The sequence below is a fragment of the Rousettus aegyptiacus genome, unplaced genomic scaffold, assembly GCF_014176215.1.
Source record: "Rousettus aegyptiacus isolate mRouAeg1 unplaced genomic scaffold, mRouAeg1.p scaffold_m13_p_14, whole genome shotgun sequence".
Taxonomy (NCBI): Eukaryota; Metazoa; Chordata; class Mammalia; order Chiroptera; family Pteropodidae; genus Rousettus; species Rousettus aegyptiacus.
The window spans coordinates 22,104,888-22,131,081 of record NW_023416289.1 but is presented as its reverse complement, the minus strand read 5'-3'; the positions used below and the strand labels follow the sequence as shown (position 1 = coordinate 22,131,081).

Sequence of the window (26,194 nt, the reverse complement as noted above, 5' to 3'; positions counted from 1 at the left end):
TTAGGGGTCTCTAGGACAACATGAAGTGTACCAACATTCACATCACGGAGGTACCAGAAGGAGAAGAGAGGGAAAGGAAATGAAAACATATTTGAAAAAATAATGTTGGAAAACTTTCCTAACCTGGTAAAGGAAACAGACATACAAGCCCAGAAAGCAGTCTCAAACAAGATGAACCCAAAGAGGCCCAAACAAAGACACATCATAATCAAAATGTCAAAGATTAAAGACAAAGAGAGAACCTTAAAAGCAGCAAGAGAAAAGCAGTTAGTTACCTATGAGAGAATTCCCATAAGACTGTCAGCTGATTTCATAATAGAAACTTTGCAGGCCTGATGAATTGACACAAAATATTCAAAGTGATGAAAACCCAGGACCTACAACCAAGATTATGCTACCAAGATTATGCTACCAAGATTATAGCTATCATTTAGAATCAAAGGACAAAGAGCTTCCCTGAAAAGAAAAAGCTAAAGGAGTTCATCACCACCAAACCAGCTTTATAAGAAATGGTAAAGAAATTTCTTTACAAAAGAAAAAAAAGAAAAAAGACCAAAACCATGAATAATAAAATAGCAATAGCTACATATTTATCAACAGTTACTTTAAATGTAAATGGATAAAATGTTCCAATGGAGAGTCACAGAGCGGCTGAACAGATAAGAAAACAAGACTCGTATATATGCTGCCTACAAAAGACTCACTTCAAATTGAAAGACACACAGGCTGAAAATAAAGGGATGGAAAAAGATATTTCATGAAAATGGAAAATAAAAAAAAAAATCTTGGGTAACAATACTTATACCAGACAAAATAAACTTAAAACGAAGGCCATAGCAAGAAACCAAAAAGGACCCAGTAATCCCACTTATGAATATGCATATGAAGAAAACCAAAACACTGCTTGGAAGGGACATGTGCCTCCATATGTCCATTGCAGTATTATTCACAGTAGCTAAAATATGGAGGCAAATTGGATGTCCATCAAGTGATGAATGGATAAAGAACAAGTGATATATATACACAATGAAATATTACTCAGGGATAAAAAAAGAATAAAATCTAGCCATCTGGGACAACATGGATAGATCTAGAGGTTATTGTGCTGAATAAGTTAGAGAAAGGCAAATGGCATATGATTTCCTTTATGTGTGGAATCTAAAGAACAAAATAAATGAACAAACAAAACAGAAACTCATAGATACAGAGAACATTTTGATAGATGCCAGATGGGAGCAGGTGGGTGGGGGAAGGAGTGAAAAAAGGGAAGGGATTAAGAAGTACAAATTGGTAGTTACAAAATTGTCATGAGGAGGTAAAGTACAGCATAAGGAATATAGTAAATAATATTGTAATAATGATGTATGGTGTCGGGTAATCAGTTGATAAATTATATAAATGTCTAATCTGTGTTGTACACCTGAAACTTATATAATATTGTATGCCAACTGTAATTGAAAAATAAATAAATAAATAAATATATATATATATTTTTAATTTATTTTGGTATTAGGGTCTTTAAAAGCCACAGCTACTTCTTGTCTAAGATCAATGTGAAGCCTTCCCTCTAATAGGGTGGCAAGTCCTGCTCCATGTGTCAGAGCAGAACTGAGTCAGAAGAAGTTCCTGAAACACCAACAGAGTCACATGCTGAAGATGAGCTTCTACAACTGAAAAGATCCAAGTGACAGCTAGGGTACCACAATCTAAAACAAAGAATGACTTAGGAAACAATGGTAACTGACAGAGCTGAATGACTGCCAGTCCTTCGTGACTCCCAGTCCAGGCCTCTTCCCTGCTTCCTCACAACTCAGCATCATTGAGCTCCTCCATGTACTCTCACCAACGAAGGATGACCTCAGATTTCTCTCCTGCACCCACCAGGAAGTGGTTTCTCCTCACCATGCCTGCAATGGGCTCAGATGACATTAAAAGGCAACTGAAAAAAGAACTTCAGTGACTAATAAACAGACATCTTGCATTTGTAATAAACATTTGACTTTAATTTAATAAATGCAAGTTTTATTAGTCATATTTCTGATCTCAACAGTATTGCCTAGTTTTCAATGAAGGGATGAGAAAAAGTTACAGGTAACTTTTCTGGAAGGTAATTTGGTTTCATAGATTAGTATTAAAAGATATTCATATGCTTTGACCCAGAAACTCCTCTTGCAGGAACTGATCCTAAGAAAACGAGAAACCTAAAAAGAGGTATGTACAGGGCATCATCATAGTACAACAAAAAAATTAGAACCCAACATCCAACAATTCGAAGATTGGTTAAATAATTTTACCTATATGCAACAGATTACTTAAAGTTCTTAAAATTCAAATTAGAGAAATATATTTAATAACATGAAAAATGCCACGACATACTTAGTATAAAGAAAATTATGTAAATTTGAATAAACTTCATACCCACTTGTGTGGCTATAATAAAAAAGGATATCTATAATTTAAGTTTAAAAAAAGACAAGAAAAAGTATTTGCAAGGATATGAAGAAACTGGGATCTTCATATATTGCTATTATGAATGTAAAATGGTGCAGAACATGTGGAAAAGAGTTTGGCAGTTCCTCAAAAAGGTAAACATAAAGTTACCATATGATCCAGCAATTCTACTCCTAGGCTTATACTCAAGAGAAATGACAATATATATCTATACAAAAACCTGTCCATGAATGTGTATAGCAGCATTATTCATAAAAGTCAAAAAGTATAAACAGCCCAGATGTTCATCAGCTGATGAATGGACAGAGAATACCCAGGACTTGACACCCGGTTGTTGCATGGGCTGTGCTCAGTGCCCCACACAGCAGTGCGTAGAAATAACCTGAAGCTTTTAAAAGTCCAAATGCCCAGTGTGCATCCCAGAACAATTAAATCAACGTCTAGGGGTAGCAGCCAGGCATCAGTGATTTATGACAATCCCCGGCTGATTCCATGGCACAAGTTAAGAACTGCTGTTCCCAAGAGACAGCCTTGTGGAAGTTTGGAGATCTGATGAGGGAAATTGAGGCACTGCTGTCCTTTTAGGTGAGAGACAGCCTGCGAAGATCCATTTCCCAAAGCTAAGTTGTTTGTGAACTTACCCGTTACTTGAACTTCTGAGACAAACAGAAACCTTTTTCTTCTTTCTGTTTTTAGTTATCAATTATTGCATAATGTCAGCTCAAAAATTTTTTTGATTATGAGTTGGTGACTGAACTATAACAGCAGTATAAGACTAAAAGGCAAATTAAACTTTTCCACTAATTGAGAGGATTTGTTTATATTTTTCTGAATGACAAGATATTGAGTAGATACTTACAAAATGAAGGACTCATAATATTAAAAACAAAGTGCAGGAAAATGTTGTTCAACTAAACATATAATATTCCTTGGGGATTTCCAGCAGGCTGCCACAGTGTCACACGGTTGATTTATTTCATAAGTATATTCAAGTTTTTAGGCTAAGAAGAACTAGCTTCTCAATAATTTACTGGGGAAAAAAGATGGTTCCCATGTTATTAAAATGTGATCTCAGTGTGGTTGAAGCACAAACTTCCCAACATGTCAATTATGTAAAAGTAGAATTCCAATGTGACAATGGGGGTGGTTAGATGGTAGGTACAAGAAGAAAACCAAGCTGGATTCATGGGTCAAGTTGGGAAATATAATTCTGAACCACAGACACCGAAATGCCTTTCCCAAGTCTTACGTAAACCAAGAGTTTTCTGAGAGTAACCAAATACGAACCCTAACATCATGGATTTGCTGTGTCAGTGGCTGTGTAGGTGGTCTCAGTGCAAGTCGATGAACAGGCTTGGTAGGGCTCAGAGGTGTCAATCCCTGTCCAAGCCAAGCAATGCCAGGCTAGCCTGTTCACATGGCCCATGCCACATCAGGACGCCCTGGCTCCTAACAGATAAATATGTTTATAGATTCCTAGAAGGCAAATATTTATGTTATTTCTCTAAAATAACTACTTTACATATGATTACTTGAAAATTTGTTTCCCAAGATCTAGAAACATATAACTTCCATGCCGCCGAAGAAGGTACCAATTCAAGACTTTGAATGGCTGAAAATTGGTACCTTACAAGCAAAATTTGTCCAGCAAATGGAACTGTGTTTCTATTTTCTCCTTCCTTCCTTCCTTCCTTCCTTCCTTCCTTCCTTCCTTCCTTCCTTCCTTCCTTCCTTCCTTCCCTTCCTTCCTTTCCTTCCTTCCATCCCTCCTTCCTTCCATCCCTCCTTCCCTCCCTCCCATCCATCTACTCAACCAGCCATCCATTCACCCACCTACCCATCCATCCATGCCCTTCCTTGACCTTACCATAAAAAAATAAACATAATAACTGAAAAGGATGATGATAATGAAAACAACAATGATACAATTTAAAATTTATTGTGTTTATCAAGTACTAGGTACTATGTTTTATAAACATTATATTATTTAATCCTCTCAACCACTCTGCAATGCTATGACCATCATCTCCCACTTTTACTGACGAAGAAACTGAGGATCAGAGAGATTCAGAAATTTTCCAAGGTCACCATCTTCATAAGTTGTGAAACAGAGATTCAAAGCTAAGACAAAGATGAATTAGCCAACATTTCTGCTTCTCTGGGTCTCAGTCTAACAAAGAAAAATCAATATAGATAAAAGCGTCCCCAAAGTATTCCAAGTATGATGATTGGGTGTGGGTCAATGCTTCAAAAGTGACTTGTCAATTCAATATAAGAGGTGTAGACATAAGAGGAGGGAATGAGGGAGGTTCTGTAGAGGATGTGACAAACTCATCCAGTGAGTAGGTCATGAACAGGCACGAGGTACTGGAGTAGCACAAATCAGGAGCATAGGCCCAGAGTCAGGAGGCAGAACTCGTAAGCAGCTCTGTGAGGGGTGGAGCATAAAGGAACAGGGTTGGGAAGACATGGCTATAAATGAAGATGGAGGAGGGGCCAGACCCCAGAGGCTTTGGCTGGCCACACCAGCAAGTACAGCCTTTGCAATTCAGGCAGCAAAACATCACCAAAAGGTTTTTCCACAGGTCAGTGTCAGGGATGGTTTTCCATTTGAGAGCAATCACTCTGGCAGTTCTGACGTGTAAATAGCAAAATGACCCTTTGGTCTTCTCCTGTCTATCTGATCAGTATCATCATGAAGGCAAGTAGGACCTAAGGGAAAATGAACACTGACATTTGGAGTAAATGTATAAATATGACTGCAAACAAGAGTAAATAGCAGCCATTTCTGCTTAAATTGACTCCGCAGAGACCTTCTAGATATTTAGTAGAAAACAGCCTGAATACCTTAAATGAGGGAGTGGACCTCTCTTCTATTAGGTTTGTTTAACCTCTTTTTCACATGTTTCAGAAAACGATTTCTTCTTAGTGATAGAAAATGGCTGGAAGAAGCAACCTCTTCAACTTTGAAGTGACCTTAATAATTGTCCCAGTAGGCAGGAGTTGTCATCCATTCTATTAATGGGACAAATCTCCTTCAGAGGCAATGTGCCCTACATGAAGCACTTCCCAAAAGTGGCAGCTCTTTCTGAATCTCCAAACTACCATCTAAGCTAAGCTCAGTTGGAGAACAAATTTTAGACTAAGTTCTAGACTCATTACCAACTAGCTAGTATGACCTTGCTCACAGTTCTTAATCTCTATTGTCTTCAATTTCTTGATCTATGAAATATGCTTGAACCTTAAGACACTGCCAATCTTCTACCATTTTTGACCTACCCTCGGAGTCCTTGTGAGGAAAAAATAAGATAGCATATAAGAGCTTAGCTGTGTATGACACATAATAAATAGATGATAAATTTTAACAGTTACTATCACCGTCATCATCATTAAATCATTCCAAGCCCCAGTTAGGGCTTCAGTGTCTTCATCATTAAAACAGTACTCAGTTGTCACAGCTGACCTGTTTTCCCATATGGTGATAGTTCCAAAACTCACCACAGCATGCTGTTCTTCAAACTCCTATCTCTTTTATCAGTCTCTAAATATTACAAAGTACTTTTTGCAGAGAATTAAAATTGACTATGTACACAACATTGGCTACATATACTTATTCATATTGACCTGACCGTGTGTAACTCATTTTCTAAGAAAAAATAGCATGTATTTCTCATAGTGAGACAGAATACTATTAAAATGAATTACATTTCAAGGGACAATGGGATCTGGTCCAAAGATGAGTGAACCACAACTACCAGACCAAATCCCAAATCCAATCCAATTCCTGTTTTTACAAATAAAGCTTTATGGAAAACAGCCATGTCCAGTCATTTATTCTTAGCAGAGGCTACTTTTGCATTACAATGGTCTCATTCAACACTCGGGATTCACTCAGTACAGGCTGAGTGGCTGCTAAAGACCCTCTGGCTCACGAGGGTGAAATATTTATATAGATATTTATACAAATATTTATTTGATTCTTTCAGAAAAATTTTGCTAAAGCTAAAGACCTCACATCGGCTTCTGTATGTATTGGTGGGATGGCAAGTGTGTGAACAGGCAACCACAGAATATTCACCCTCCAAAACTGGGATTTTTTGGAGAAGTTTTTTTGTGTCTTTAATTAATATACATCACTTTGATTTTATAAAATATGACAGTGAAGGCTGAACCTAGAATTCTGTTGGAAAATCAAAACTTAATTTGCAAATACCATTGTGGTTAATTCTAACACATTTTCATGTAGTCAGTAGCAGTGATGGCTTTTAACGATGGCAAGAATATTCACTGAAATTTTTTTCTGACAAACTTAATTGTGATGTGGCCCCTAATTAATAGTTTTTCTTCTCTACCAAAGATTTGTTTGAAGGTCATGATCATTCAAAGTTATCAAAAAGTCCTCAAGCTTCATGACTATTGTACAAGAGAGATAAGGTGCGGAGAGAAGGGAGATGGCCCAGTTTCTGGCACCGTTGAAAGCACAGAATAAATAATAAAGTAAAGGGGGAAACATTAAAAATAAATAGTAACGGAGGGAAAAAGAAGACATGTGGAGTACTTTGAGATCCCAGAATATATAAGTGCATTATTTTCATATGTCCCACTGTACCTCAATTATTCAAAGCAAGTTGCTCTCAAGGCAACTTTGATCACCTAGAAAAGTTGCCCAAAGCCAAGAGAAACAGATGTAGCAATGGCAAAGAAAATAATCTAGCCATTTACTCTGAAAGAGCACTGTGAATGAAGTATCCCTCAGGTCCATGGCTTCAACAACAAAGAATAAGAGGAAAAATGCTCAGTAGAGTGATAAATGCTCTGTGATCCTCACTCTAGTAACAATCATTTCTGTTTGGTTCTCATCATGCTTATAGATTGGAGCAACAGAAAGTTGATTTCACCTCTTCTCTTGATTGCCAGCTCATTGCAAAGCTCATTCTTAGGCTCAATGTTTAATGATTGTGAAAGGCCTTATGAGACCCACTCTTCCTCTAAGATCACATCTTAATAGTTCACTTTTATCCCCTTTCCCTGTTTAACTGTATTTGTTATTTCTATTTAATCACAATGTATGTATTCTTAGAAATTTCTCTAATCATTTGAGGATCAAGGTAAGAAATAAATACATGTTAATAACAGTCATAGGGACAGTGCACTTAGCTGTGTCTGGTTATTTCATGCTTTACAGCTATTCTCAACAACTCTAAAAGGTATAAGTGATAATCTACTTTATATAGATCTGGAAAGTGAGGCCCAGAGATTATTTTCTTTGCCATTTTCTTTGCTCAAAGCCATACAACTAGTAAGTAGTAGAGCTGGGATCTTTATCTAGTTCAGGTGATCTTAAAATCCTGTATTCTTTCCACTATACCAGACATTGAAACACTATGGCCTTTGGGCAAATCTAACCCATCACTTGTTTTGATAAATAAAGTTTAATTGCAAAACAATTAATTGTAAAACTCATCCGTTTAAATATTGTTCATGTAGCTTTCATGCTACATAAGCAGTGTTGAGTAGTTGCATCAGAGATATTATGGCCTTAGAAGTCTAAAATACTTACTCTTTAGACCTTTACAAAGTTTTCTGACCCCTGCACTATACTGTACTACTTCGAATACAAATTTTGTTTAATAAGGAAGGACAGTATATAATCTATTTTAGAAGTATTTTTAAAGAATTATATAAAAAAGAGTTGATGCCTAAAGGGTTAATCTTCAGAAGACAAAAAATGTTCTTGGAAGTGCTCTTCACTGATGTTTCTAGATATGGTAAATGGTTCACAATATGATTTTTCAATAACTTAAGACAGAAATGTAAAGATGGGAAAAAATTAACTTCTATACTTTTAAATTTTTTCCCTTAAAAAGTCATAATTGAGATCTAGATTTAGAGAGTTCATTATAGCTAAAATCTGCCACTCTGTTTCTCTTTTCTTTTAGTTTTCATACTGTGTAGAAAAAGTAACATGATCCTCTGTTAGGCAAACCAGAAATGGATTTCTCATGTTGAGAAAAGAGTCATGCAGATATGTTGGCTAAAACATTCTACTTAAAATTGAGCAGAGAAAAACAAAGATTAAGCTGTAATTTACACATTGGTCTTCAGGGTAATTTATCTCTCAAAATTTGGAATTTATTTACAATTTACAGCCCACACACTTCCACAGAAGGATTTGAAAAAGCAAAATTAGGAGAAGAATCCAAGAATATTATATCTGAGATTAGTAGATTCAAGTTCTGAAAGTAATTTAGTAAGAGAAAATACATAATTTTGTTAAAATTTTTTCTCCCTCAATGTTTAAAAATGTAAAGAGGAGATAGAAAACTATTCTTTAAATCTTTAATTTCAAATATTATTATCTTGTATTATTTTTTAAGTGAAATAAAGCCTAATTTATTTTTGTGCTGGAGACAGAAAGTTGAGAAGAGAAAGTAGAAATCCATGATCAACAATGGAATCTAGAAACCTTTAGAGATGCATGTGTAATGTTACTATGAACTTGCTATCAATTTCAATTAACTTCCATGATGAATCAAAGCCCTAGGTCAGTATTATGAGATCTCATTGAGAACTGGGATCAAAGCATGAGTTTCCCATATTATGTAACACTAACAACTTTTAAAATTCCAGGAATCCATTATTTCAAGGACATATGGAACCCAAACTATTAAACATTATCTATCTGAAAAAGAAAAAATATTTATGGAGCTCCTACTTTTATTAGCTATTAAACTGTCTCTGGCTCTATTCAAAAGGTGTGCTTCTCAGTAAACCAAACAGCTAGAACTATGGATTAAAATATATCAAAACACCACAAACAGCATACCATCATTTCAGAGCCCATCACAGAAAATCCCAATATTTGGTCTGAATGATCAGTATGGGTCCCAGCACTTCATACTCTGATGGATGCCTCTGCCGGCCAGGCAGTGTGGAGTCTGGCTGCTCTCCAGGATTGTAGTTTAAACAAAAATATCCCTCAAAACTCAGTTTGGTTGAGACTTACCACAGGCTTTGGTTTGGAACTTTCCAGTAATGCCCAAAATAATTCGACCTGAGACACGCTGGCCGACCACCACCACCACCAACTCCTGGGAGAGCTGTCTGGAAACCGGCTGGGCCTTCCTGGGCTGACCACCCAGAAGAGTCAGTGGAGAATAACACAATAAATGAATGAAAATGAGGGCGGGCAGACAGAGAGAGAGAGTGGTCACAGGAACGGGTTGGTCAGGGTGTGCTGAGACTTCAGAGAACTAGCTCTAGCAACTAGGCACAGATGTCCTCTGCCTGCAAGACTTCACCACCACCTACGGCCTATTCTTGCCAAAATAAATGAAATGGAAATTTGTTCAAGCTTCTAGAGTTAGCTATCATTTCACAGGAAACTTAGATGACAATAGAACATATTAAATGACATCCCAGGGATGTAGTCACTGAAGCACACGCAACAGAAAATTCTAGAGGACAACCTGAGGCCGTAAACAAATACATTGCAGTAATTTAAAAAAAAAAAAAAAAAAGGAAAGAAACTGAAGGAAAACCTATTAATTAAATGTATTGACCTTATCTGAATCCCAATTTAAACAAACTGAGAGAGAATAGAAACATTTATTGTTTGAAATGGTTTTAAGCTTCTAAATTTCTAAGTAACATTACTCAGCAATACATACCCATACAGAAATCCACACCGAAAAAATATAACTGAAGTGTGAGGCGTAACAAAAAGAAGAGTCATTTGGATTCAGACAGAGCTGAATTCAAAATCTGGGTCCACCAATTGCCTTTAGTCAACTAGGGAAAGTCATTTAGCCTCACTGTGAAAAGTTGGATGGAGCCTTTCAATTCATGAAAGAGAGATAACAATGACTAATGCCTGGGGTTATTGTAAGAAACTGAAGACAGAATACATGTATTAGTGCTAAGCACATTCCCTTGCACAGAATAAACAAAATGTTGATGAGAAGCAATTATTTTGTGTAATCACATTAGCAGTGCTGATCTGAAATGACCTCCCTCCTACCCCTGAAGAAGGGGGAGGAGGAAGGAGAAAAGAGGAAGAAGAGGAAGAAGAGGAGGAAGAGGAAGAAGAGGAAGAAGAGGAGGAAGAGGAAGAAGAGGAGGAAGAGGAGGAGGAAGAAGTGGAGGAGGAGGAGGAGGAGGAGGAGGAGGAGGAGGAGGAGGAGGAGGAGGCGGCGGCGGCGGCGGAATCCCAGAAGAGGCTGAACCCCTGTCTCCTCCTGGTGGGAAGCAGATAGCAGATGGCTTCGTAGTGCAGTGAGCTGTGTCGTCCACTTGGTTTGCTTTTCGAAACTGTTTCTACCTTTTTCAGTCTCCGGCTACACAATATGCTGCCTATCCCCGTGTGGCACATGGACAGAGGGAATACACACAGGGAAAGGCAACCCGGTGACACCTCCAGTGTGCTCACAGAGAAGTTTTAAAATGGAATATTAAGTGAGGGGCATCCACATGGAATTTAAATGTAAGGGGTTTTCCTCTAGCACGAAAAGAGACTGGCTCTAAACTGGCAGCCTTTCTGTCATTTGTCATTATGTTTTACACACAAGGAAATTTTAATGTCTAAAGATGGGAGGTGATGATAAGAACAGAGCTACACATGTTTTTTTGGCAGCCCAGTCACCAGCACTTAAATTCACTTCTGACAGTGCTCAGAATCTAAAGACCTGTAAGTACTAAACTGTCATCTGCCTATCCAGGAGAAATTTCGCTTTGGCAGTATTTCAAAAGTTGAAATCACTCGCTTTTTTATGCATATTTTTGCCACAATATTTCTCTAGAACATGTCAAGTATTGTATCCTCAAGGAACATATGGAGAGAGGCCTGTGGTACAGAATTTGCTAAAAGGAAAATCACCCTTGTTTCTAAACCTAGAATTACAAAAATTCAGAGTCATTTGCCAAAATCTAAGATTAGGGCAAAATAGCTGATGGCTTTCTCCAAGAGTTTGAGATTGGTGATTACAAAAGGCAGCTAAATTTGATGATTTCGGAACTACTTAATAGTTAAAACCTAATGGTCCTGTTAAGACTTGGAAGACAGTCCTATTACGTAACAGTTGGCTCTCGATAGCAAAAATGCTCACTTCAATGGGGTCTGACAGAATCGGAGGAAGGAAAAAGAAGCAACACGTCTAAGCTCCTGTTAGGGCAGTGTGGTGTCAGGGAGAGTACAAGAAATTCAGAACTATACAAAAATCCTACATCTGCCACCAACCTGCCAAGTGACTTTGTGAAAGCCACCTACTTTCTCTGATCCTGGTTTCCACTGCATTTAAAACAAAAGACGGTGGAGGATGGTGGTCAAGTGGAGCCCTGGAATGGCGACCCACATGGGCAGCCCCTCTGCTTCCCAGATATGTGCCATCAGATAACAAACCTACTCTTTCTAGTCACACTTCCCTCATATGTACAATAGAGATAATAATAAATAACACCTACCCCAAAGGGTTGCCTTGAGATTTAAATCAGAAAATACATGCAAAGGTTTCTTAAGTGTATGGCCCATAATAAGCACTCAGTGAATGAGCTGCCACTGCTGTTATTGTTACTGTTATTATTATTCCCTCTTAAACAACCACAAAAATATTAGGTTGAGGAGACAGCTGTTTGCAATAAAACGCTGCTTGCTGACAACTGAGATTATGGCTTGCTTGAAGTTAGCTGGCTTCCAATGGTCACCTGTCTCTTCCCAGAGCCTAGAAGAGTGCCTGGGGCTTTGGACACACTCATTAAATGTGTGTTAAGCAAATGAACACATGCGTAAATGAATGATGAAGGCATAAGTGAGCAAATGTCTTAAGAGCTACTGCTGTACCCTGACTGAGAGCTTCCTGAGAGCTCCTGCCAGGGATAGAGCTAACGCAGGCCATCACTACAAAGAGTACACACAGTAGGGCTCACCCACGTCAGCAGGCTGGGGATGTTATCCAACTATTCCTAGGAACACACAGCCTGCACTTGAGAGGATGGTACACTCTCACTAAGGACTCTGACTCAGTATTTCAACCTCAAGAACTCAGACCACTTGCTCACTCCAGAAAGAGATTTAGAGAGCAGATTTCTTAACCATCTAAAAGATCTGAGTGAGAAACTCAGGGAGACAGACACAAGAAGAACTGTCTACTGGACAGCACTGAGAGGCTCAGATCTCCATACTACCATCTGAATATCTGGTTAAAGACAGCTCTCCTTACATCCATCGTCTGCATGGAGAACTATAAAACCAGTGGTTGTAATAGAGCCTAACCCAAAAAAAGACAACTTGTCATGTATCCGTATTCCCCAAACTCAGCCACTCTAGTGCCACTTTTAAAACTCTCTTATCCTTGGCACCAAATGTACTATTACTAACTTAATCTTCATGTTTAAATCAATTCACTGAAAAAAAATTAAATAAAGTTATTTTTTAATGAAATTTAAGCCACAGTTTCTCAGTATGTTAAATGAGAAAACAGTATTGCTTGCCCTAAAAAATATAAGATAACTGTAAAAATAAACACTCAGAAACAAAATATTATAATTAAAATGGAGCTAACCACCATAGCTTTCCTTAGTTTTGGGTTTGAAGTTATTCTTTCTCTCTCATTCTCGTTCTCATTCGTTCTGGTTCTCTCTCTCTCTCTCCTCTCCCCCACCCCCAATCCCCCCCGCCCCCCGCCCCCCCCCCGTTAGAAAGAGAGGTTAGCGTGTGATGGCATAAAAGCTTGCCAGCCCCTCCCTGAGGCATCATGTTTGTGAACTACATAAAATCAACGCAGGTTTGCAAAACAGTGGAACCTTCTTCTCTTGCTCTGATTCTCAGCCCCCTTGCAGTACTGGATAGCTGAGGTTTCTTGTTCCTGAATGCAATTAACAATATTTTCTTCCTCAATTCTGAAACTGCAAAAACGTCTATAATCAGGATGCGTCTTACAATCAGCTGGCTTTTATGAAGCACTTTAACTAGTGCTTTAATAGTGTCTTTTCTTTTTTATCTGAGAAGGTGTTATTAGATGGATGACACATCTCATAATGAGAGTCAAGAAGATACGGTGCACCTTAACGGGGCCAACATAAATGAGCCTCCTGCTTGGATGCCAAGAGAACACAACAGCCTTGCATTTTCTCAATGGTGTTCATCTGATAAAGACATTACAATAGCGAGATATTATGATCTATAACCCTCCACTGGAACACTCACACATTCTTGGCCTTGAATGCTTGAGCAAAATGCTGCACGCTACGAAGCTGAGCGAGGTCCAGGGTCATTGCTTCTACCTTGGCTTTATGCTGGAAGGAGAGAAAATAAAAAGAAATGATAAATAACACCAAGTTTAGTTCATTGTATCAAGTTACAGTAAATGTGTTATGGAACATGTCGGAATTCCCCTGTTTAATATTAGACGCCCAGAGAGAATATAAATCATTGAAATGAATGGAAGAACAGGGCTTTTACTGCCAAGTTTAGGGAGGATGTGAGGCTGGGACTCTGCTAATACTGCAGACTTGGGGTTGTGCTGCTTCACTCCGTGCATAGAAGAGGCGCCTCAGGGTCTTCAGGCTCACTGATCTCCTCTCTATCTGCATCCTAAAGAACCGGAATGATAGGGGAACACCAGGACAAAGCTTGGCTTGTGCAAGAATTCAGTAGGCAACATTTTAATCTCAAAAGTTGCCATCGGAGTTCTGAAATGTTTCCACAGAGACTGCATCAAAAATTAAAGGCAACTCATCGATAGAAAGTACAAAAGCAGGCAAGACTCATTTATACGGATGGATCCTGCCTAATCTCTATCCCCTGGTTTAGTAACCCAGAAAACTCTACAGACACATGGGACACATTTGAATAACCATAATGATGCTAATAATGTCTACTGTCTATTCAGACTCTGCCATGGGCTAGGCATTTACAGGCACCCCCTCATTTCACCCACACAATAACTGAGAGATGGGCTATATTTTCCCATTTTTTACAATGTGGCATCTTATAAGAGATCACAGAGGAAAGAAGTGGGGGTGGCAAGCATTGACCTCAAGTTAATCTGACACTAAAGCCCAAGTTCCTCTAGCAAAGAAACTAGGAGGACTGGAGCAGTCAGGTTTTGAGGTAATCACGTTCCACTGGACAGCCTCTTAGCACAATTTTGGAGAGATCGGGGTTGACTTTCAGACTTGCCTTGTGTTTATAAGGCAGTCCCGCTTTTTAAGATTAGGTGAACTTCAGGGTCTGAGGTTAAATACTATCAGGTCTTAGACCTAGCTCCTCCAAAGGACACACAGCCAAGGGTACCAGGCCACCTGTCTGTTCAGGTAAGAAGAGTCTCAAAAACACATGGTTAACTTAAGAATCTTGTCTAGACCGTGATTCTGAAGTAAGGCTATGGAGAACACAAGCTATCTGTAATGCTGTGAAGGGGGATGCAAATGGCACTGCTGAGAACATGTTCCACCTGAATTGCCTCATTCAGGGACAGACACAAACTGTGCCGGGATGTTTAGTGGATCTGTGGCAGTTTATCTTGGCCACTTAAGTCCTAGGCTCTAACCCAAGTCCTAAGCTTTGAGCGACAAACATCAGGCTGAGGCAGCCTACTAACTTTGGGCCATCTAACATTTCTAAGCTTCAAAGGTGAATAGTAATGATCTACTCACAAAATTTTGAGAATAACATCCTGTCTGGAAGAGAAAAGGTATTTAGTAAATTTAAACAAAAAGATATAAAATGTCAACTGTGCCAAATTCTTTCCCTGATGCCACCCATAGTCAATGGTGGCTTGGGTAGACTACCATTCAGCATGATGGATGACATGCTGTTCACAACATCCAAGGGCCATCCCTGAAGACCACAGAAGACCAGACTTCTGATAGATCCTGAATGATCCAGGACATGTCTACTAACAGGTCCTGGTTTTAGGAAAAGGGGGTAGAAAGTGATTACATGACTTCCCCCAAATCCTACAGTATATCAGTGACAAAGGCAAGTTGGTCAACGTAGATTCATATTCCTCAGATAAAAGTGGCAGATGCACAAACATTTAACCTGGCCCAGGAAATGAGGAAAGTGGCAACACAGGGGTTTTGTTAGAATTTCCAAAGATCAGGGATCCTGGAGCTGGAGGATCCACAGAGGCAAGGCCATGCCCCTCATCCTACAGACCAGGAAATCGCTGCCAGGAGACATGAAGCTGCACCCTGCGTAGACAGCCTGGGCTTCCAGATGAGGAGCAAAACCCTCGATGCTCTCTGTCTGAATAACCGACGTTTATCTGCCGGTTAGAATCTCTTCAGAGTATAAAGTCTGTCAAAGGCTAACTTATTTCCCTAGAAGATTCTTATTCCTCAGTAACGCTCGAATACCTGATCTGGCATTCAGACATGGCAATTAAGGTGGCCTTTCACCCTCATCCTACCTCCTCTGGCTCCAGGCTCGTTTCACTTGGAGCATGACACTCACCGCCATACATAGAATCTTATAGAACTTTGAATGCAACACAGGAGGAAAGTCTGATAGTCATTCTGCAGAGGAAGGGATGGTAAAAACATTGTTCCTCTCAGCCAAGCATCCTATAAAAATCCTACAAGATATTATAAAAATGCATATACATATTTCCCCCATAAAACAGGAAGAACATTCCCAGATGGGACCCAAAAGCAATTTTCCAATGAAAATGATGGCACAGCCAAGTGGGCACCTTTGCACTCTTCTATACATACAATTACAGTGGGTAGGTTGTCTTTCGGTCCTCCCCCTTCACTTTAAAACAAAGCATAGAGCTGCCACTACCAATAAGAACAAAATCAAAACATACACATCCAGGGGGAACAAGGGGTCACAAGCCATCAAGTAGTTCAACAGACTAATCCACAGGCTGTGGGTTACTAGGCTCCTGGGGACAGTGATTCAAGTCCACACACTATTACTCAGGTAATTCTCCTGCCCTTGGTATCAGGTTTCTGTTTCTACAACTGACCCTGAGAATTGCAGCAAACCTGTGCAATACAGTAAAGCCAGTGAAGGGAAAACATAGCTTTTAACATTAGAGTGTGTGTGTGTGTGTGTGTGTGTGTGTGCGCGCGCGCACACGCATGCATGCGCGTACGTTTGCTCTTCCGATTACCTAAGAAACTTAGCAACATTATAGAAATGTTCATTGTGGGACATGCTCTAAATGAGCACGCAGTGGCTAATGGACCCCATTTTTGAGGGATAAACTGCTGATTGCTAAGTGAAGGCAAGAGACTCAGTCTGTTAACATGAGCTGCCAAGTCTGGCCTTGAATCTGGGACTGACCACATTTCACTTTCTTGGTTTAAGTCATGAAGTCTTTCTTGTTGGTGTTAACTTTCTTTTGGAACTAATTATAGACTCATGCGAAATAGTACCCCAGAGTGCCCATGTTCCTATCTCCCAGCATCCCCCAATGGTGACATCTTACCCATGATTTTACACACATTATCAAAACCATTACATCAACACTGGCATAGTGTGATTTATTAGACCTCAGGCAATATCTAGATTTCATCACTTTTGTATGCACTTCTTTTCTTTATTTGTATACCTTTGTACATAAGTCTATGACATTTTATCACACATATAATTTCATATAACCTTCACTGCATTCAAGATACAAGAATGTTCCATCACCATCAAGGAACCAGCAAGTTTTTTATTAAGAGGTGTTAAAATTAGCACATGCTTTCTGAAAAGTTTAGGTCTTGTTTCGCAGGAGTCTGCTGTTCAGACTGGCGAAAAAAAAAAAAAAAAAAAACACATATACAAAGTCCCAGCTTAAAGTCTTGTTGTAGCTTGCACTGGCCAACAAGATATGATCCAGATTCCTTAGCATGACCCACACAAGAGCCTCTGTATCAATCAGGATATGTTTCGATAAGGAACAGCTCCCCAAACCTCCATTTCTTAATACAACCAATGATTCTTAGTCGCTCACATTTCATATCCATCCCAGGTCGCTGGGGCTGTGTGCATCATGGGAAGACAGGGACCCAGGCAGATGGAACCTCCACTTCCTATTACATCGCCAGCCTCTACAGTGTAGGGAAAGGAATGTGGCAAATTGCACATGGGATCTCAAAGGCTTCCACCCAGCAATGACAGAAGTTGCTTCTGCTCACAATGCATTGGCAAAGCAAGTCATGTGGCTGGCTGTGCTTAGCTTCAAAAAGGTACAGCCTCCATGTATCCAGAAAGAAGAAAAATGGAAATATATAATGAAGAATAGTAACAACTAATATAAAGTCCATGACTTGGTCCTCTCTACCTCTCCAGGATTATTCCAAGTCATTTCTCACTTTGCACTTTCATTAGTTACAGAAAAACTTTTAAAAGATAGGTGAATAAAGACCAAAAAAAACATCTACAATATTATCCCCCCCAAAAAAAACTGTTAGCTTTCTGTGTGCCCCTCTTCCTTCATGTCCTATCTATCCATCTATCCATCTGTCCATCTGTCCATCCATCCATCCAACAATCCACTTAATTTTGTTTAATGAAAAGAACTTCATACTAAGAATCTTAAATCTTAAAATGCTATCTAATGCCTCTCTCTCAACCCTTCCCTAAATCCTCATTCTTTTCTCTAATCACGGCAGTACAAGCTTACCATTCAGGCAAAATAGGAATGTAAATTTATTTTAAATTATGTATACAGATGCTAGTACCCATCATTTTAAAACAGAACTGCACAGGTGGCATCCTACGCATGAAACATCAGGCAACTTCTAAGTGGCTGAGAAGCCCACCTGCTTCTGAAACCTCAGACTCAGAGTAATTAACCTACGTACTCTTCTTCCATTTTCTTTGGATCCAGGTACACTAGCTGGTGGCACAGTTCACTGACACCCTCAATAGACCAAGTTGGTCTATTCTTTATTAAGTTTCAAAATCTGTCTCAGTGATTCAAAGGTCTATAAATGCAGAATCAAAGAGGTTGCTTGCTGCTGTTGTGTAAGAGTGATTTCTCATGCCATTTTATGACTATGAATTAGCCAAGTGTGACTCAGATGTGATACTGCCTGAAACCAAAGGAACCATATGGGGATTGTGCGGTATTTAAATGAAGAAGTAGAAAGATGTTGTCATCCACAGCAGAGACAGCAAAGCCAGGCTGACCTGGAACCAGAGCCCAGTGTGACCACAGAACTGCATTGTGATTTCAAGGAAGCTAATGGAACGCCCAGGGCCTCAGATGCCTTATTTGAAAATGGGCTTTTCCCTTGCATGGTGAGATAAAGATTAGATATGTATGTAAGGTATGGGGCACAGAAATAATAACTATTATCATTATTATTTGGAAGGCCACTACTAAAACGTGATGACTATTATTTTTCCATAATAAAGCACATTAGTAATCATGATCTCCCTTTATTTCATAAAATCAACGTAAGTAGTTCAAAGGAAGTTTCAATAGCAACTCTGTGATGGAAGACGACACATGACACAAGAGCTAGAGAAGGAGGCTCACTGAATCTCTTTGAGGCTATGGTACCCCAGTGCCCAAATTCAGTGAATGTTTTAAATCTAAAAAAAAAGAAAATGGTGTTCGTTAAAACCATGGACTCAAGCTAGACCGCCTTGGTCTGAATCCCAGTTCCCGCACTTACCAGCTGGGCAAGTTACGTCTCCTTCTCGTATAAGGAAATGAGGTAATATATATGTAAGGCACTTGAAATAGTGCCTGGCACCTAATAAGGAGACTATACCAGGTACCAATGACTATCACTCTTGCGTGTGTCTTTGCTCGTTGTGTTTACCTTTATCACCATCGTAATCATCATCATCATCATCATATGCACCAAATTGTGTCACTCTTCACTGATAGAGAAGAGTGGGGCATGAGTGGCCAACGGGAGCAATCTCAGAACGTGGGCCATATGAGTCCTTGTCACACAGCACCCTCTATCCCAACAGTAACCCCACAGAAGCAACCATCCATCTCACAGACAGAGAAACTAAAGTACAGAAAGCTATTGTACAACTTCACTCAGACAAGAACTGGCAGAGCCACGACTCACACCAAACCATGATTTGACCCATGATCCCATATTTCACAGTGCCCCTACAACCCACCCACCCTTATTCTCAAAACTTCTTGCCCCTCAGGGGAAACCACCAGATCTGGGACTGTCTCATACAGAGGCAGCATGCTGTCCTGCTCAACAATAAGAGACACAACATTGATAAAAGTGAATTCATTCATTTATTCATTCATGCACTGTCCCTGAAGGTTAATGCATATTCTACTGATTCTAACACCTTCATTTCTTTGCTTCCCCCTCCCCCATCATTACCACACATGAGAGAGAATATTTCATACCTATAATCTGCTTACCAGCAATGGAAGAACGAAATAAAGGTAATATCTCATGGCAGTGGGCCTTTATAAAGCTGTATATAAATAATTCAAGTGATCAAGTCTATTTAAAAAACTAAGCCTATTTACTGCTTAAAAATCATTATTAATTATGAATTGCCTCTGAATTAAATAATTAGTTTTCTCTACTATCTGAGTTTTCTCTATAATAAACCCAAAGTATTTGGTCTGGGAACCAAGCTGTTTGATGCTAGAGTTCATGCTTGGTGAAATTTCAAAATACTCTGAACTTATACATGAGACTTGCTTCCTTCACTCAGCTTGGCCGCTTTCAACACAGTCCTAGTCCAGCAGCAGGCGCAAGCAGCTATTCGTTATGCTGTGTAGGAAGCACCATGTCTGGGTTGGTCAAAAAGAGGAGCACCTGGTACACTTGTTGGAGGTGAAAGGATAAAGAAAGGGGCGAAGGGAGCCCAACCTCTGATACACCCAGAGGAAATTCTCTTTCAGCCGTAGGGGATTCGCTAGTGTGTATTCTCACTTGAAAGTGCCAATCTATATGGAATTGATGGGTGCATGCCTACCCGTCTCTTACACTTACAGAAGAGTTCATTTCTGGGTTTCCCTAAAAAAGGCTCTCGTTTACATACATTTATTGATAATAAAAGCTGAAAAAAATAATGGGTGCCTATGATATGCAAGGTGTTTATTTTTTAGTTAATAACAGTATGAAAAATTTTTTGAAGTATATAGCATGCCCCACAGCTTACACATTAGAAAGCAGAGGCTGACAGAATTTAAAGTGGCACAGCCAGGAAGACAGAAACCCAGGTTTCTAATCAAGTTGTGGCCAGTTCCAAAGCTCATGTCTTAACTGAAATACCTCCCTGTTACATTCTTCACCATGTAGCACCAAGAAGCTATAAAAAAATTAACACCACCTATATATTCTTATTTGTGTCTATTTTATATCATATTTATGTTATACATTTAGAATTTACAAGAGAAGCCTATCCCTGAAAGAGAAAATGTAATCACGGCAATAATCTACATTCAGAGCTTATTGCTAATGGCATCCCGCAAATTCTAATCCAATGGGCCTTAATTGAATTATGCTGATGTCTCTCACCCTTCCACTTTACATACTCTCAGTCCTAATTTTATGTTCTGAAACCTTAAATAGGAGTTGTCACATTTACAACAGCAAGAGACACTGGCGCTGAGCATATTATTGACATGACTTTATTCACTGAACTACAATACAGACCTAACTAAACTGGTTTAATAATTCATCAATATCCTATGTGGGACTTCATAACACTAATCTCCCCAGCATTATTTAAGTGATGTTAATGGTGGCAATGGATGGCCACATCTTCGCTGGGAAATATAGCAGTAAATAAATACTTGCATCTACTTTTGGCTTCTGTACCTCTCAACTGAACAACTCAAACCAGCAACATGAGCAAGTCTGAAGGGAAGTCTGATCCAATCAAGCTTGGCAAAGTATAAAGTTGAAATAGATACACTAATAAATGCTCTTCCTGATAGGGCATTCAAGAAAAAAGAAGAGTCTGAGAGTCTCTTCTATGGCTCTACACACTTACCAGTCTGTATGCCACTAAGCATTTAACAAGAAAAACACTCTTGGAGAAGATTCCACACTTTGAAATAGCAAACACAACCAAAAATAATTCTTGGCAAAGCTCTGGATTTTTCTTAGAGCCTTGAAGAACAGGGGCTGAGGTTGTCATTCCTGACCTTCAGATCAACAATCAAGCATCAACCTTCACCCCTGGGCCCCCACAAGCACCCCCCACCTCTGGTGCCCTCCAAAATACACAAACATCGCTAATAAGAAAATCATGACAACTCTTTCTTCATTACATGCAGGTCAAAATCTTTGCCTTGTGTTGCTAGAACTCAATTTATAAAATAACTGTATTAATATCTATAGGTAATTGTAAGGCTGATTCAAAGAGAAATTGCACTGGATAACAGCTTATTTAATTTGGTATATGAGCTATGTGCCACGTAAAGCAAAACTATTAAAAATGCTTTGACAGTAATTGGCAATATTTTGCACTCTGGATAAAAAATGCTTATCTTGCCAGAAACTAACAAGAGAGTGAAAATATTCTAAAACCTTCCAATTTTCCTCTATGCAATGTATTCACTTTGCAGCTTAAAAACAGTTTAAGGAAGGACAGCGAATGGCACAGGAGTTTGGCAGTCAACATGATTGTGCATTTACGCCTTGCTGTTGAAGAAAGAGCCTTTTTTTCATAGTGAATTTTTCATTCTAATGTAAGTGATGATTTACGTTAACTATAGGTAAAGCATGGTTACATTTTCCTGAAGGATTGCAGGCAAGTAAAGAGTAGTACAATAAGTTGAAGCGTAAAAGCTTTCTCTGTCATAATATTTATTATAATGGCATATAAAATAGCTGAAATAAATAATAGATGACTAAAGGTAAATTCATATGATAAAGAATCCTTCAGCAGACACCATTACTTTTGACTGCTCTAGTTTTATACACAGTTGAAGACTCTTAATAAACAGGCCCTATATCTTATGTAAGTACTGGAAACATCAAAGATGTGCTTAAAAAGCAACATACTGGACATCAGCTAATTTACTGTATAATTATATTTTCAACAGGAAAAGTCTATATATTTTGAATATTTAATAGATGTGTTCTTAATGAAACTCGTTAAGCATTGGTGCCTCATGCTCTAGGAAAGTCATGGATAAAAGAAAAATCAGTGCCCCCCTCACCTAGATTTAGAAAGAGGTAGTATACAGATCAAAACACCAAGATCTGGGGCCTGTTGATTATCCAGTGACAGGTCAATAGTGGTTAGTTAAATTGAATAGAGAGAGAAAAACAAGATTTGTCTGCTCTGGTCTGGAGGATTCTGAATTCCCCACAAAGGACTCGTAAAGTTTTTTCATCCTTCAGATGGAGGGAGATATTTTCATTACGGCCCTCAGAATGGCGAAAAACACACAGGAATAGGCCAGTGCCAGCAGATTCTCTCAGGGACTGTCAACCAGGGGCATAGATTTGGCAATGTCTGGAGACATTTCTGGTCCCCACAACTTGTTGGAGGGGTGTAGTGGCATTGAATGGGCAGAGGCTAGAAATGCTGCTAAACATCTTGCACAGACAGGTCCCTACAACGGGCCCCAAATGTCAGCAGTGCTGAGGCTGCCTGTGTGAGTTTGGTGAGAGGAACTCTGATTCACCCTAAGTGTTCTTCATCTATTTAAATTTAACTGTAATTGTAAAAATAAAACAGGCTCATTGAAAAAAGTACATATAATGCAGAAGTGAATAATGTAAAAGTGAAAACATCTCCCAAATCCCACTTCCCCAAGATAAACACAGTGATAGTGCACATCCTTCCAGAATATATTTTCTGCACATATAAAAACACTGTGCAACAATGTTTTCCCACAAACATAGTATCCTAGCTCATGTGTTATTTTACAATCTGGCTTTTCCAAATTAACATAATTGAATATATCTATATAGCATTCTACTCTCATTCATTTCAACCTATACATTTAGCCCATTGTAAGGGTATTCGATCACTTATTAAAATCTGATCCTCTTTGGAGGGCTCAACTCTCCACATCCTTCACTAGCTTTGTAAACTTTCTAGTTAAATTCTTGATGCCTGATTTTCCTTATCTGTGAAAACAGAAATAATAATAATAATAATAATAATAATAATAACAACAACAACAACTCTTCCTTGGGATTACTATGAGAATTCAATGAGATAATCTCCATGGAAAGCACTTAAAGACATATTCTGTGTCAACTATTGTTCTTCTTGTAATTAAGATTATTTTATATAGTTCCAGATTTAGTTACTGAATGCAATACTCCAATATTTATACTTTGTAATACATGCTTTGTTTTCTTTTGTTTTTCCTATAGGACAAATTCCTGGAAGTAGAATTGCTAGGTCAAGAGATATCTATATTTTAAATTTGGATAGATTTTCGCTGGGTGTCCTCCAGAAAGGTTATAGCAATTTCCATTCCCAAGAACACTGCAGGACACTATGAAAAAAAAAAAAAAAAAAAACCAACCAATAATTCACATTGACATTTATAGTAAATTAAAATGCATAGTTTTATTTCTCTGTCTCTAATACCTGGTGCACAGTGAATGGCACAGAGTAGGTTTTCAAGACAAGATCTAATTTAGAAAATGAATGAATGAATATATAGCACACCACCGAACCTGGGAGAAATTCATAGGTAGAAATGAAAATAGGCTAGTGATTTTGGCAAAGATTTTCCATAAGCCATTTGGGAAGGTAGGAATTTCTCCTTGGTGTTTCAAGCTGGCTGACCAAGTGACTCACTCTCAAAGTTGGCCACACTGAGTGATGATGGATATGAGCTTGGTATGCAAAGCATGCAGTAAACATGTAATAGTACCATCATGTTTAAGGAGTGACCACGAAAGTTATTTTTTAATTATGAATGAATCCAAAGAGAGAAATCTTTCCAAAGTTTTACAGAAGCAAGGTAGGATATTCAATACATAAACTAGAAAAGATTTTTAGAAATGCTTCAGAGAGAAATGAGGTTTCCTGCTTAAAATGTCAATTGCCTGAGCAGCCTCTTATGTGTTCCAACCAAAACACTCGTAAAAGCAGAAAATGATGAGAATTCAATACAACACATACATACACGTGAGTGTGCACACACACACTACACACACTACACACACACACACACACACACACACACACACACACTTGACGTCATAGTCAAGTTATCCCTATATTTTGTGCATTAGCATAGGACCAAATAAGTTACACTTAAAAAAGAAATTAGAGAAGGCTAGGAAATTTTTTTATAGGAGATTCATTCATTCATTAAATCATGTATGGTCCAGTTTTGTTGAGTAAATGGTAGAGACATTAAATAACTTTATATTTTGTAAAATAAATTTTAGATATGTATATAAAAATTTCAAGAGTAAGTACAAACGGAAGGAAAGGAGGAAGGAAGGAAGGAAGGAAGGAAGGAAGGAAGGAAGGAAGGAAGGAAGGAAGGAAGGAAGGAAATCTTTAGCTTCCAAAGCAGCAGTAGAGAAAAAAAGAAAAAGAAAAAAGATGGATGGAGTGTATGGGATATAAAGAAACTGGAGCAATCTAAAATAACGTCTAAAAAGAATTAAAAATGATAATAAATAAAAACTCTTGGTAGAGAAGAAACACAAAATGAAGTACAGAAATTAGTACAAATTATCCATAATCACAAAAAATAGAAATGAACTTAACTTCACTCGTTAAAAGGCAGAAACCAACAGACTAGATCTTAAAAATTACTTCTATGTTGTATAAAAAGATACACTGTGAATAGAGAGAACCAGCATCTCTCAGATTAGTGCTCCCCTTTCCACAATATGGGACTGTGCTGTGAAGAAACTGACCAGCCAAGAACCACATTTCCCAGGATGCACTGAGGTGAGCATCTAGGTTTCCACCAATGGCCTTTAAGTGGAAGAATGTGTAACTCCTGGTCTATTCCTCATATGAATTGGGTTCCCCATATTCTCTTTCTCCTTCCATAAGATGAATGCAGATTATAATGAGTTCCTAGGGAACAGTGGGGCCACCAGACAAAAGAAGCTTAGATACTTTATTCACCAAAAGAAAAATAGCCGCCTGTCAATCAGGGATGCCCATGTGGATCTCTGTCATACACTGAAACTCATTTGGTAAAACTGTTCTCTGTCATAATGTGAAACGCACATCTAGTACCTACAGAGTTGAAGCCCAAGAGAAGAGCCGGAATGTCAGGGTTTGGTGGCTGCTCCATGCTGCTTTTACCAAGATACTATACAAAAAAGATGTTCCCAGGGAAGAACTGTCTGGTTTCTAAGCAGAAATGGAAGCTGGAATATTACACAATTGAAAAGTCCAAACAGCATAAAGTAAGCTTGGAAAAGTCTTTAAAAGACAATACTGCATTATGACTTTTGAATTCAAAATAATTCAACCCAGTAGCATGGATCAGATCAATGATACTCCTTTTCCACTCAAGCCCATTATTCCAGATAGCTTCATGGTAGTAATTGGGAGAGGGAGGGGAAGAGGGTGGGGGAAAGGAAGAGGGAGAGGAATTCAGAGGAAAAAAAAAAAAAAAAACAAGAGTTGGGTGAGCCTGTAAGGTTTCCAGGTCTTATCTGACAGCTTAACCAGGACTGCTTTAGGACTGAAGTCCAAACAGGTGCTAAGGAAAGGGGAATCCGTGAGGAAGGGAAGATTGAGTCCAACACTTGCGGGCAAGTCTGTGCAAGAAGTCTGCTGGTTTGGCATCAGCTCATGGCCATATTCATGCCTTGATTACTCTGTGATCTCTTCTCTTATAGCCAAATG

At 38.7% G+C, this 26,194-nt stretch overlaps 1 protein-coding gene across 3 annotated transcripts in view; it reads right to left on the bottom strand.

Moving 5' to 3' along the window:
• The window catches only part of WWOX (WW domain containing oxidoreductase), an 887,845-nt gene that overhangs the window by 647,767 nt on the left and 213,884 nt on the right, over window positions 1-26,194 (bottom strand). For all 3 annotated transcript variants that reach the window (XM_036232114.1, XM_016136929.2, XM_036232115.1), the window contains exon 6: window positions 13,652-13,740. In XM_036232114.1, coding sequence (XP_036088007.1) covers window positions 13,652-13,740 — 89 coding nt within the window. The remainder of the gene's footprint in view (window positions 1-13,651; window positions 13,741-26,194) is intronic.